The 12,622-nt window shown below is 45.3% G+C and overlaps 1 protein-coding gene across 3 annotated transcripts; it reads left to right on the top strand.

Moving 5' to 3' along the window:
- Positions 1-2,582: 2,582 nt before the first annotated feature.
- On the top strand, positions 2,583-11,191 carry CEBPG (CCAAT enhancer binding protein gamma). Of its 3 annotated transcripts, none has more exons than XM_090063282.1 (2): positions 2,583-2,717; positions 9,005-11,191. In XM_090063282.1, the coding sequence occupies exon 2, from the start codon at positions 9,122-9,124 to the stop codon at positions 9,572-9,574; it is 453 nt and encodes a 150-aa protein (XP_089919408.1). In that variant the 5' UTR covers positions 2,583-2,717; positions 9,005-9,121; the 3' UTR covers positions 9,575-11,191. The 3 variants fall into 3 exon arrangements, with proteins under 3 accessions (XP_089919408.1, XP_089919410.1, XP_089919409.1); XM_090063284.1 differs by lacking the exon at positions 2,583-2,717 and adding an exon at positions 2,867-3,612; XM_090063283.1 differs by lacking the exon at positions 2,583-2,717 and adding an exon at positions 2,867-3,712.
- The last annotated feature ends 1,431 nt before the right edge of the window (positions 11,192-12,622 follow it).

Raw genomic sequence — 12,622 nt, 5'->3', positions numbered from 1 at the left:
AGCTAAATCTGAGTAAAAAACCCTAAACTTTTGCACCTGTACTACTTAGCATTTGTAAACTTAGCATAAATGTAAGTTTACTATTTTGGACATACAAACTTTAGGGCATTTATACATGTTCTCTGGGAGACGGGAGAGGGTTTATATTAGAGACTGGAGCGCCTCGTGTATCAGTGTTCCCGCACTTAAAAATGGCGACGGGGGAGCTCATTGAACAAGCTTTAGAAAAAGCGACCTGCTGTCATTTTTAAGCATGAGGCCATTGATACATGAGACCCTGAAGGCTGCTGGAGTGCAGTAATTATCACGTTCCAACAGACTTGGTAAGTCACGAATAATTATAGTGCATCAGAGCGGCCTCACTGCTCCTGTATAGGTGTCCTTAAATTTTATCTTATTGGTCTTATAGGTTTTATCTTATAGGTTTCAAAACTGCTTACTTGCAAAAATATGCAGATACTTACGTACGAATAATAATTTATGTCTTTACAAATTTTAATGAACTCTCATTTACATGTGCATTTTTGCACACAGAATTGAGAGTACTTGTACTGCAATGTCTATACCTTGTTGGCAGGTGTACCACAAATTAGCCCTGGGCCATCCCCACCTGCCTGCTCTGCTTTCTGCTTTGTGCCTCATATTCTCTTCCCGACCTGCTGCTCTGCTTTCTGCCCTATCTGCCACTGAGCTGCCTGTGCCCTCCCTGATCTGTGGTGTGTCACACACAGAGGCTGCCAATGGCACTTGTGGTATGCGTGCTGCAGGTTGACCACAAGGAGTTAGAGGCAAAAAACATTCTTTCTGAACATAAAAATAAGCTACTTTTATTTAACAAGAAGACTGACAACAGCCATGTACCCCAGAAAGTGGTCAAGTCAGCAGTCCTCCTATCTTGGATATCTTAATTTTTGTCACACTTGAGCCTGTTTGAGCTTAGCATCTAGTTAACCCTTTTCTTTCTGTTTTGGTGAATTCTTTGAGGGGGAAAAGCTAGGAGAAAAACCTGAGTATTTGTAGTTATTTTTAATGACCAAGACTATAATTAGTTACTTTTAAAAAATAAATTATCTATGAGTTCCTTTGTTCCACGCTTCCCCCCATATCACTGTGGTGACTGGGCAGGGTGCCATTGTTCAAACAATAGCTTCATTTAGCTGGAAATACACTGCAAATGGATATAGCGTGAGGTGTTAATCAAAGGCCTGGAGAACAATGGAAAAGTGCCAGCGATGGCAGCGGAGCCTGAGGATTTCATAGATTTCATAGACATTAGGGCTGGAAGGGACCTCGGAAGATCATCGGGCTGGAAGGGACCTCGTAAGACTGGGGATAGATATCCCTTAACAAAGGATAGTTATGCCCTTGTGTGCGTGGCACGCTGGGTACCATCCACACACGCCCAGGGAGCAGAGCAGGCGCGTGGACTTCGCACGGTCTGCATTTTAGTGCTGAAACACAGCAGAGGCGAAGCTGGCTCATTGCTCTCCTGAGCCGGCTCTTGGCATGGCTTGCGAGGCCCTTGGTAGTTTGAGGCCGAGGGTCAGGCTCTTATTAATGGCCTGACAGCGGGAACTAGCCATCCGTGGCCTTTCTGGGAGTCTCACCAAAACAAAACCCCAGGGAGGGGGTGAGCCAATGAACAGCACGTGACAGAGGGCGGGGGTGCTGCCCTGAGCCAGACGCGGAGGCGCGCGGAGGCTATGGCATCCTGGGGGGGCGCGTGCCCCAAAGAGAGCAGCTGCTGCGTGGGGCACCGGGCAGCCCCTGACGTGAAGGCATTCGTGTGAGCAGGCCTCTTGAAGACTCAGATCAAGTGTAGCGGCTTCTTAACCCGGCAGGAGAAACGCCACGCATCTGCATCTGAGAAGGCAGGAGAACTGCTCTTTTGGTGTGCCTTGGTACCCGCCGAGGTGCAGTGGTTTTATGGAAATGGTTGCCTCGTCCCTTGCTTGCTCCTGTGGCTGTATGGACAAGGGCAAGCGAAACTCGGGGGCATCCAAACCGCGGGCCTGCGGGCTTGGGCCTGCGTGCAGGATGCCCGCCAAAGGATTCGGGCACATCTGAAGGCGCAGGTGTGGGTGGAGGATGTTTGCCGGTAGCACGGCCACTCGTGGCTCTGGACTCTTGGATTTGGAATTAGTTTTGGCTAATTTGGCCTTGGATACAAAATATATATAAAACCCCAGGCCACTATTGGGTCCGGGTGGCGGGTGGGCCTTTGTATGGGTGCGCAGGCACGGCTTGTGTAATGGGTTGTGGTTTTCCTTTGTGGAGTGATCCTCGGAGTGTCGATATATATAACCTCATCTATACAGTGACAGATACTAAAAAAAACCACAACAAAAACCAACAAAAAACCAAAAACGCAGGCCAGGATGCCCCCCCCCAAACAATACAATGTGGCCTCGCCCCGCGCACACGGGGTCACGAAGGGGTTAACCCCCTCCTGGGGCCCGTCTCTGTTTCCGAGCACGGCGGGCGGGCAAGCAGGATTGGCCGCGCCACCTGCCAATCCGGGCGGCTATTGCATCATCCCCGAGGCATCCGGGCTGCCGATTGGTCGGGGGGTTGTTATGGGGCGGGGCGAGGCGAGGGGCGGAGGTTTCGCAATCATCGCTCGCCTTCGCTCAACACTTTCGCGAGCGAGACTCGGGCCCGGCCCGCGCCCCCTCCGCGGCCCGGCCCCGGCCCCGGTCCCGGCGCGGCCCGGCCAGGTACGGAGCGCGGCGCGGCGCCGGGGCGGGGAGGGGAGGGAAGGGGCGCGCAGGAGCGTCCTCGCCTCAGGCCGGGGCCGCATGACGCAATCGGGCCTGAGTGTGGCGGGGCCGGGGCCGGGGCCGGGCGGAGCCGGGCCCGGGGGGGTGGGAAGCAAAAGCGAAAGTGCCCGCGGGGGGGGCGGTTGCATCACTCGGCCCCGCGGGAGCGGGAGCGGGGCCGGGCGGGGAGGCCCGAGGCCGGCGCTGCCAGCCCAGGTCGAGGCGAGCAGCCCTGTCCGCTGAACCGACACCAGGCGGAGCAGGTCCAGCCGCGCGGACTCCGCCGTGAAATGCGGAGCCCGCGGGGGGCTCCCGGTGTGCTCCGTGTTGTGACGGGCGGGCGATGCCTTGTGTGCAGCCGTCCAGGGCTGCGGCTGCGCCTCCGCCTCGTGCCCCGCAACCAGCAGCCCTTGGCCGGCCCCCTCCTGGCGGAAAGGCACGGGCCCTGGAGCTGCTGCCTTCTCTGGGCACCAGTCAGCAGGTGGACTGGCTGGGGCGGAGGGCCACCTCGTGCTGGCAGGCCCGTGCCGTGGTGCACAGCTGTTGGTGGGTGACCTCCAGAAAGGGCAGTGCTGTTTGCATCTTTGGGCCCTGCTGCACCTGCACTCGTTACAGCCCTTCCAGGGCCATGGTTTGAAAACACTTGAGTCCCAGGGCACTGAGATGCAGCAGCATATGGTGCCCTGGCTGTTGGGCTACCCAGCAGTGCCCTGACCCTGCAGACCACAGTCTCGTTGAGTCTCACTCAGTGGATACAAACATATTTCCTACCACATGGAACAAGTCCCAGAGGAAGCAAGGGAAACTCTTCAGGATACACACTAGATTGACGGACACTGTGCTCACTGGAGAGGTGAGACACCAGTACAGATCCCTGCTCAAGGATGGGGGAGAGTGGATTTGAACCTGCCTTCAGCTGTTGTCTTAAAACTTTCCTTTAAAACCATGTATAGGTAAGACGACTTTGGCAGCTATTGTAACCAGATACTAAAACAACATTAAATGTTTGGTTTGGTTTCAGTGCCTTAGAAAAAAAGCAGCAAGGTAACTGGCAGTACAAAGAGACTTGTTCAAATTGTGGGGCATCTACAGGATACTAGCCCTCCAGCTCCCAGCTCCACGTCAGTGTCTGAAAAGTACAAAAAGCAGCAATTAATGCTTTTGTGAGCAATTGTTACTTAATTGGACTTGTCCAAACAATGTTAGCTAGGGCGTTGGGGTAGGTAGGATGCTGTCCAATTATGGAAGCATGCCAAAAGTTAAAAGAATTGAGTTTAATTAGAAAATTCAGAGGGGCACTAATTGATGTATAATTCCCTTGTGAGGGTGTGGAAGTGTTTCATCTGGGAAGGTCAGGGTTAAGGAAAATACAAGCCGTTGGGTGCAAATACATCTGGTTACCATTAGAGGTGCACAGATGAATCGATCCGATATTGGATCCACACAGATATAAAGACAACTGTCTGTACCAGAAATCGGCCTGATATGGCTGATAATTTGGCCGATAAATGGCCTGCGCAGCACATGGGCAGCAAGGAGAGCTGCCTGTAGCTGATAAGTCTCAACAGACTGGAAGGGGAGTGGGGAGCGGGGCAGATCAAGGCCCTCACAGCGAATAGGAATGGGGCTGGGGCAAATGCTGGCCAGCCATGGCAGGGGGAGGGGGGTACGGGACAGAGCTGCAACTCATCTGGGGGGGGTGCCGCTCCTACCACTGTGTGTCGCTCATCTGAGAGGGCATGGGGGGGTAGGGCATGGGGGGGTAGGTGTGCCCCCAGATTGCGCAGGGCAGGGCAGGCCAGGAAGAGCCCCACACAGCCCCAACCCGCCCCGCCCTGTGCAGATCCAGGAGCACACATTCCCCTTTCCTCCCAGATAAGCAGTGGCAGGAGCTACCGGACAAGCTACAGGATGAGCGGTGTGCAGTGGCAGGAGCCAACCCCATCCCCCCCGTGCCCCTTGGACAAGCCATGGGTCCGTCCCGTGCACTCCACGTCTCCCTTACCTTGGGTGCCTTGATCTGCCCCCCATGCCCTTCCCTTCTACCACAATAGACTTACCAGCTGCACACAACTCTCCAAGCCGCTGGGCTGGTATTGGAAATCAGATTGGTATTGGCTGATACGCCTCCTTAAAAATCAGCTGTTGATATCAGTCTGAAAAATCCCTATTGGTGCACCCCTAGTTATTGTTTTAAGTTTTAAGCATGGTCTTAAAAGATTGGGTCCTTGTGCGGCGAGATGGGCTTGTCTGTATTCAGACCGGAGTTGGGCTATTCAATGCTTCATATTTCAGTGTAGCATGAGAGGTTGCAATCACAAGCATGTTGAAGGCAAGGGTAGGGTGAGTGTGAGCACATACTGGACTTAAGGGCTGCCTCTACACCTGCTCCTTCACATTCCAATTAGAATGAGTCGGAGCAGAGACTCAGCTAATCGAGTCCGCTCCACCTTCTAATTTGAACGCGCCAGCATTGCTGCAGCTTCGTGTGTATTAAGCCCCTGCATGTTTTTAAATGGCTGTGGGGTGGTTCTATCTAGACTGTGTCAGACAAGGTTTAAATAGTGTCCCGTGGTCATTTTTACATGTGCAGGGGCTTAATACATGTAACACTGCAGTATTTTAATTATAGCAGCTGCCCAGCAATCACCAATTAAAATACATGCCCCCCCCCCACGTGTACAGGCAGCACTAGCCAAGTGGGGAGGGGGGTCCTCCTTTCACCGGAATTACTTGGCTTTCTAAACAGATGACTTAGCAGAGGATGAATATGCCACAGTAGTGCACTTTTTCTCCTCGTTTTAAGGAAATTTTTTTTTCAGCTACCAAGGGACTACTTGGGTTCAGATAACGCATTGAGCTAAAACTTCATGAAGAGTAGACATTTTTTATTTTTACAGCTTTTCTGTCAATTTTGCTGAAAATATGCTGCACCCATCATTGTTCTCTTCTACACATTCAACTTGTAAAAGAAAATCTAGCAACTTGCCCAGGCAATAAAACTCTAAATACAGGAACAGGGATGGTAACATGTCTATTCAAATGCTAACTTTGCAGAAGGTAATGTCTAACATGCACAGGCAGTTGTCTGTACAGTCTTTAAAATGATGCTGTCAGGATTTTTTCATGATTAAGAAGAGCTCTTTAATGACCAGTGAGAAACCTGAAACTGAAATTGCGTTTTTTTTCTTGACACTTCCTTAATTCTTTTTTTTTTCCTTGATGCTTCCTTAATTCAGTCATATGTAGGCATTGATTAATTATTGTAGGGTTGTAATGTGGGAAGCTATCAAAATATTTGTCTTTGTGAGGGGAAACCAAACATTACACAAATAGGGAAGACACATGAAAACTGAGAAGGCCCACACAGGTTTAACAATATAATTTTATGTTTAATGTGGCAGATTGGAAAAAGCAGTGCGGGGACTTGTGAAACCTGGTTTTTCTTCTTTGCCCCATCAAGACCTGGACAAGGCACTAAACTGAGTCTCAGTTTCCTTATCTATAATAATAGTGATAATAACGGCTCTAAAACCCCAGAACTCTGTAGGTAGAAAGCACACTGTATATATACCAGGTATATCACCACCACCATCATCATTTTACTCTAGTGGTTTTTCTTTTTTCATTTGGAAACCCCTAAAAAATTTCAAATGGAGGTGCAGACCCCTTTGAATTGTAAATATGGGTATTTATATACTGTTGATTGATCATAATTATCTTTCATGGACCCCTTAGTCTGTGGACCCCCAGGGGTCTGCAGACTACATGATGAAAACCACTGTTTTACACTGTAAGAGAGCAGGTGTTGAATGAATTAAGTTGCAACCCTCCTCCCTCCCCCCATTTGACATGTGAAAATTGACATATGACTTGCTAGTGACTTGAGTTAAGCCTGCTAAGGCAAAGCAAGGACATCAGGGTAGGGGAGCTCTCCAATACAGCCTGACCATAATTCTAAAAACACATTTGTCTTTGATATCACCATAGGCATTAACAAGCTCAGTGTCTTGTTTTCAGCCATCTGTGTCGATCTGTTATCTGCGTGCAAGAGTCAGACAATCCATCTTTTGCACTGTTACCGATACCCTTCACAGTCAGTTCCTGTCAGCATAGGGTCGGTTTATCCAAGCATAGCATCTTCCTTTAGCCAACATGACTGTAAAGCAAATGCAGCTACAAAACTTTTGGGTTTTACCTGCTTTTTAAATAATATTTAGCTGTCTTAGCATGTTTGTGAGTCGCAGTGTCACACTGCCACAGCAGCTTTCATAGGGAATGTGTGCCATTTCTACACTTGTGATTTATTAAACAGCTGCTGCACATCTTTCCTGCTTGTTGGGCAGAAATGACTGTGATTCTTAAAGTTTTCACTCTCAGCGAGTCTAAGGATTCTTTTTTTGGAAGATGAACAAAAGAGGATTCAGTATACACAAGAGAACCAGTTGTTCTTAAGTTCTGAATTTCTAATTGTACAATTTTTGTAAACAGATTTTTGAGTAAACTCATTTGAAGACAGCAGAATTTATACAGAGCTCCTGAGTATAAAACTGTGCACAAATCTCACACATCAACTACACAGTAACTTACAGTTTTTTCAGTGATATTTGAAGCTTCTTGTGTGGCAGAAAAGCACCTCTTCTGCCTCTCTCAAGTGTAAATCAACTGGTTGTAGAAATAAACTTTCTTAAGCGATTCATGTAATGAAAAGATAATAACAATTAGGAACCCAACATTTTAGTAGTAGGCTTTTGCTAGCATTACAGTCTTCAATCTGCAACCTCCCAGTACATTCCCAGTACATACCCCTTATGCACTGTTTGTATTTCTGTGAGCACATAATCAGGTGTATATATGTGAGTATGTAATGCTCTGGAGAGATGCTGCACTGTCAAAAGTTGCAAGGTGGGATTTCCAAAAACAGTTCATTTGCTGAACTCCAGTCTCATTAAAGTTTAAGTGTTTGCCCAGCTCAGCACTTGGGTAAGCATCAAGTAGAATCAGGCCTACATTATTGGTAAGTTTTCTTTTTATAAATTCACTGGAATAAGTGCAGAAAGACCATTTTATGCACTGCTTAAATACTGAAGCCCTTCCCTTATACTGAAAGGGGTATTTCCGTTCCTTCAATGACATTTCTTCAAATAAAGAGAGGGAAAATGTTTCTCTTGTGCTTTGGACAAGCATGAGAGATTCTAGTTCTGTGGATAACTCTTGGAAAGTTATATACATCTAGCAGGAAAACAGGAGCTGTGAACTCTCTCTGCTGTAACTATAAACTATATTGATATCCTTCATGGTAGCATATTTTGTGAGTAAGATTAACATGTAGGTACACATTGAAAGATTCATCTCATTAGCAAGAACAATTAGCACATTAAGTTAACACTTCCTGATTAATTTTTTTAGTTGGAACTTCATTTTGCCGTAACATATGAATTGAAACAGGAATATTTTTATTGGCAAAGGTACACATTCAGACAGAACAGACATTAATTCACTGTGAAGGTTATTCTTACATAATACTTACATTTTACTACATTTTTTGCCTTCAAGTGAAATAGCTATTTCCTGCAGCGCAGCTGGACTTCTGTTTGCACATAGATACCAGTTTGGGGCATCCTATGATAAAACGTGGGAAAAAATACCAAACAGACCAAGCAAAACAAGTTCAGAAGAGAGCATTTATGTTTAGAAAATACTGGAAGGAGTCTTTGGAATGGTAGAAAGTTGGGCACACTTAGTCTGGAAAAGGGGAGACTTGTAGGAAGTTTGCCTGCACATACACAGGGAGGTAGTTCAAAGACAAGAGTCCTGTTGGTCAAGAGTCAGACGGTTAATAAACTTAAGCTGTAGCATGGAAAATTCAGTCTAATTAAGAGAATTATATATAAACTGGAGGAAAAGTTAGACACTAACTTGGTGCCAAGACATGGGTTGTGAAACTCAAGTTAGTCAAGGCTAGACTAGACACCCATCAAGAGATGGCTTTGGGACAGCTGAATAACTCCAACCATGGTGCAGAGAGGCTGACTAGATGACCCACTAACAGTCCCTTCCAATCCAAATGACCCTGGGACTTCTGAAATAGTTCAACAGTTGGCAGCTTTTCAGTTTCCAGCATTGTAATGATGTATTGTTCCTGCCAGATGTGCCATCAGCAGCTTTTGCTAATGCCAGTGAGGTACAAGATCATAGCTCATGCTGGCATTTTAAATGTTTTAATAAATGTATTTTTCTACTAGGTTCAACTTGCCCTTAATCCATGTGAAGACTCACTGGCAACATAATCTGGAAACTACTAACAATTTTCACCATCTCTAACAAATTGTATTGTGGTGATAAAAGAAGATTCTGTCCAAATGAGCAAGGCATCACAACAGAACGCCACTACGGAAGCAAACGGGATAAGTGTGATTCACACACCAGCACACACCAGCGGTTTGCAGCAGGTTCCTCAGCTGGTGCCCGTTAGCCCTGGTGGTGGAGGCAAAGCCGTGCCTCCGAGCAAGCAGGGCAAAAAGAATTCCTTTGTGGATAGAAACAGTGATGAATACCGCCAGCGCCGAGAGCGCAACAACATGGCAGTGAAAAAGAGCCGGTTAAAAAGCAAGCAGAAGGCACAAGATACGCTGCAGAGGGTTAACCAGTTGAAAGAAGAAAATGAACGTTTGGAGGCAAAAATTAAGCTCCTGACCAAGGAGCTAAGTGTACTTAAAGACTTGTTTCTTGAGCATGCACACAATCTGGCAGACAATGTGCAACCTATTGGCACAGAAACCACCACCACAAATCCAGAAAGTGCTGGACAGTAGGCACACTACCCTCAAAGTGACGGACTGAACACTAGAGGGGCAGCCTGCCTGCCCCTCTCCTGCAGGAGCAGAGAAGGAGCTTTGTTCTGACTTTTAACCATCACTTTTTGGAGATTTTGGGGTTTTTTTAGGTTTAACACTGAAAGTTTGATACAATTTAAATACAAGTGGCTTTGAGTACTTTGCATAATTTGTTGAGTATTTTCTTCTCATAGGTTTGGCTAACAAGAAAAAATGACCTAAATTGACAAAACAACAAAGATTTTAATGTTAGTTAGTGAAAGTAAATTTCCACAGAAATTTACACTGACCTTCTGATTTTGCATATAGAAAGGAGTACAGCTGACTAGTTTTATTGTAAAATAGATAACTGAACATTGGAGGAAATTTTTGTTATATATCCTTTAAATATATTTCAGTGTCTGCTGTTTCTCTATTGTGTATACAAAACTTCAGAAGGCTATAGATTAAGTATGCCTTCTTATCTGGTGGACTGCAATCCCTGTTCAGTAAAATTCAGGTCTTTCTTATCCTTTCGTAGTTGATGGGGAGTGCCTAGTAACAGTGCCTAGTAATAGTGAGCCAAGGTGCTTACTAATGTTTTCTAAAGACTACTACATTTTTGTGAGACATAACAATGTATTACGACATGACTGACATGCACACAACTGGTTCACAAATCGTCAATGTTTCTCAAGAAGCATCATGTATGGAAGAAAGTTGAACATTTTATTTATAAGTCTTTTAAAGCCTATGTTCAACATGCTAGCATTGTTTGCGTAGCAACTTGGTGTCCTTAAAATATCATATGTTGGTTTCTAGAACATAGATGAATATGATAAAATAACTGTTTTCTTGCAGGTGTCTGAGAATCTAACATACAGTTTGGCTAAGCAAGGAAAGGGCTGGGGCAAAACATCGGCTCAGTCAAAATATATAGACTTGCACCTTAACATCTGATTTATATAGCTGTTCAGTTTAACAGCTGATACCTTGCAGAGATCCAATGTAATAAAAAATAAATGCCCCTAGTTTGAATACGTGATTCAGCAGAATTTCTATAGTTGTGTGAAGGATGATCTTCAATCTTATTTTGATAAAACTTTTTCTATAGCAGATTTTTTCAAGACCCACTCCCTTACCATGACCCATAATGCAGTGGTATGTATTATACTGAGGATTTAAATAATAAAAGTCAAGCAGGAACTTTGATGTAACCTTAATTTATTTTCATTTTTAAATATTTCACTTACAGTATGTTTGTTTTACATATAACCTGTGTGTCTGGCTAGTGAATTGTTACCCTGTTTTACTTTCCCTCCCACATCACCTTTTTCTGAACTTGACTGTAGTATGCTCACATGTACTGTATATGTATTTAGGAAGACAACTTGGGTAAAATCTGTTAAGATGCTAAGTTAGAAAATAAAAGCTTCCCAAAAAATTTTAAGAGTGTAAACTTTTACTGTAAAGTTAATCAAGTGTGGAAGACTTTTGTACGGTCTTGAATTATGGTAGTGCTTTCCAGAGAGAAAAATATTCTGGTTCTAGTTACAGTTTAAGTAGGTGAGGTTGAAATACGTAATAATATATCTAATAAAGTGTCTTGCCTTAGAACCTAATAATTACTGCCTCCTTTTTCCCCACTATGCTTAAATAGAAGTAAAAACACAGGTAGGTGGATTTCTGAAGGGCCCAATTGGTGTGTATCCTTATTTCCATACAAAGCCTGTGTTAATAGATCATATGGTCTAAACCCAGGTAGTTCACAACTGGTCTGGTAAGAATCCTCTTCTGCTAACCTCATTTTACAGTAGTAGATCATTATAAAGACTGGTATTGCAACACTTAAACCAAACTTTTCCCCTTCACATTAAATATCCAGGAAAAGAACAAAGATACAGGCAACTTACCTGTATTTTTTTCTATACGTCACACCTTGTTTTTGGAGGGCAGATTGTAGATTTCTTTTCCCCCCCTGAGTCATGGTCACTGTGTGATGAAGAGCACGTCCTCCTGGAAACATGGAGTGGGAGCAGCGTGGCGTCCCAGGAGACGCTCTGGAACTTCCTGCTACCTCACCCAGACTCCAGCCTGCTGCCTCAGTTCTCCCAAGATGCCACGATTCTTGGGCACTCCGTTCCTAGAAGTGAGTCTGTTAGTTCTTTCCTGTAAGTACTTTATTTAGGATCCTGTAAATGAAGCATTTCCACATTCCAAGCCTCATCAAGAATAATTAAGACAATACCAGCAGCTCACTTGTTGCTTCAGGTGCATTGCTGCAGTGCTTAGCCAATAGCTGTGGCTGAGAGGGTTAACACAACTCCACCCATTCAGCTTGCTGAGCCAGTCAAGCAGCAGCTATCTTGGCCGTAGCACCATGCACACGGTGTCTCCAGGTGTGCTTCTTTCAGCGAAAAACCAACTTCTCTGCTTATTACACCCACCTCAATTTTTGGGGGGGGACAGTGAGGAGAAGGTCAGGAGAAAAAGGCTCATGTATGTCAGAAAACAAAGATTTTAAAGGGATTAAAAGGGTTTTTAAGACAGATTGGTAGGTAAACCTGCCTAACTGAAAAACTGATCCATGGAATTTAGGGATTTAACTTTTCAGGGAAACAGCTGATCCTTTAGAGCTCCCACAGTCTTCCCCAGTATAGTCTGCAGGTACCAGTTACTTCTGAAGAGAATCTACGATTAGCTTAATGTCTTGAAACATGTCAGTGGTAGAGGTTGGAACAACAGCTAGATCTTAAAATGAGAGACATAAATTAGGGTTGTTCAACTCAAGCTGCTCCAACCTGTCAAGAAGGCCACTGAATATCGGCATGTGGGCTGGATTTATGCAATAATAGTAGCTTTCTACTCTTGGGTTAGCAGTAGTTTGAAGAATTACAATGAGCCTTTCAACATTCCTCGTCTCCTGTCAGTGCTGCCTTATTCAGTTGCAACAGATAAAGCAAATCTTCATAAAGCAACATTAGCAGAAGTTTCACTTAATAGAAAATCTAGAACAGCGGGGGCCACCTTTTTGGCAAACATGCCACA

The sequence above is a fragment of the Crocodylus siamensis genome, chromosome 9 (assembly GCF_052110815.1).
Source record: "Crocodylus siamensis isolate JL-2025a chromosome 9, ASM5211081v1, whole genome shotgun sequence".
NCBI lineage: Eukaryota > Metazoa > Chordata > Crocodylia > Crocodylidae > Crocodylus > Crocodylus siamensis.
Note: the sequence above shows the minus strand (reverse complement) of the source record. Positions and strands in the feature narration are given on the sequence as shown.

Excerpts from the sequence above, each read along its gene's own strand:
- CEBPG (XM_090063282.1), top strand. The coding sequence starts at position 9,122 with ATGAGCAAGGCATCACAACAGAACGCCACTACGGAAGCAAACGGGATA.